Raw genomic sequence first — 1,364 nt, forward strand, 5'->3', positions numbered from 1 at the left:
GAACACTGCTGTAGTGAATAGGCTTGTGCATATGTATTTTTCTGTTGGAGGTGGTGCCATTCTTCTTTACTTTGAGATCTTGTTAAATCAGTCCCTTCAAACCATGAAATTTTAAATTCTGTTCTAATGTGGTCAATTGCTTTAGACAAGAGAAAATTAGCTGTTGATGGCACGGTGTTGGGAGGTCACTGATAAAAGATTGTTATCTATTCCTTTCAGGGGTATAAAACTAAGCCACTCTATTTAAAATCCTGAACATGTGTTGTACAAGTTGCTTGTTACTTCATTATTTCAGCTTGCTTCTCTTCCTTTCCTTCTTTTCTTTTTATTACTTTCAGGGAAGAAACTCTTTGGTGAAGGCTACAGTGGACTAGAATATGATTATCGAGGCCTCATTAAACTTTACAACTCCATTGGAAATTATGAGAAAGTGTTTGAATATCACAATGTTCTGTCTAACTGGAACCGGTTGCGAGATCGGCAGTATTCAGTCACCGACGCTCTTGAAGACGTCAACACCAGCCCCCAGTCCACTGAAGAAGTGGTGCAGTCCTTCCTGATTTCTCAGAATGTCGAGGGACCGAGCTGCTGAGGGAGGACCTCAGTTAACCAATTACCTTTTCCCAGATTCCAGGGAATTCATACTGTGAAATCAAAACCATGTTGTTTTTGGGGGCTGGAATTTGCATTGAAACACTGGTCCAGTCCATTAAAAGCCCCATTTGGGGTGACCCCTATCTTGCAGAGTGCCCGTAGGAATAAGCATATATTCAGTTATATTCAGCATGTACCGCATGTATAAGTAGTCTGGCCCACATTTTCAACGTAGTAGAACAAACAACAGAAAATCTTTTTTTTTTCTTTTTAAAAAGTAATTCATTTTGCAGAAAGCCTGAAAGAAAAAAAAAGAACCCCTAAATAAAACTATTTAAGAGTTTAAAAGAGTTGCATTCTTATTATGTAAGGATGATTTTAACAACTTTTTAACATAAAATTCTTCCATGTGGAGGTATTCAATACTGTATTATAAAGCCATTTTATGGGGAAAGCTTTATATGCAGTATATAAACGTTAACACAAGTACTAATGAAGGAGGGACATCTGACTTAGGTTTGGCTACCTAACCCAGAGAAGTGGCTATAACCACTCTCTGGAGCTATATTACAAGGGAAGGACTGTCAGATTGAGCTGAACTGGACCAGTGTTGAACTGTAAGTAATAGAAAATCTGATAGACCAGCAGTTTTAACCTTTTTTGGGGGGGTGGGTACAACAATGCAAGATGCTCTGATAGCATTTGCTAACAGGACCAGGAGCAGATAAAAAGGACCAGCCTAACGTAGAAGGCGGTTATTTGGACCAGAG

General features: G+C 38.9%; 1 protein-coding gene across 1 annotated transcript in view; it reads left to right on the plus strand.

The window, feature by feature from the left end:
• Positions 1-942, plus strand: part of APPBP2 (amyloid beta precursor protein binding protein 2) — an 80,752-nt gene extending 79,810 nt beyond the window's left edge. Inside the window, exon 13 of the mRNA XM_003795602.2 lies at positions 339-942. Within this exon, the coding sequence (XP_003795650.1) occupies positions 339-592 (254 nt within the window). The 3' untranslated portion in view covers positions 593-942. The remainder of the gene's footprint in view (positions 1-338) is intronic.
• Positions 943-1,364: the final 422 nt, after the last annotated feature.

This window comes from Otolemur garnettii, unplaced genomic scaffold (genome assembly GCF_000181295.1).
Source record: "Otolemur garnettii isolate 467f Iridium unplaced genomic scaffold, OtoGar3 scaffold00094, whole genome shotgun sequence".
NCBI classification, from domain to species: domain Eukaryota; kingdom Metazoa; phylum Chordata; class Mammalia; order Primates; family Galagidae; genus Otolemur; species Otolemur garnettii.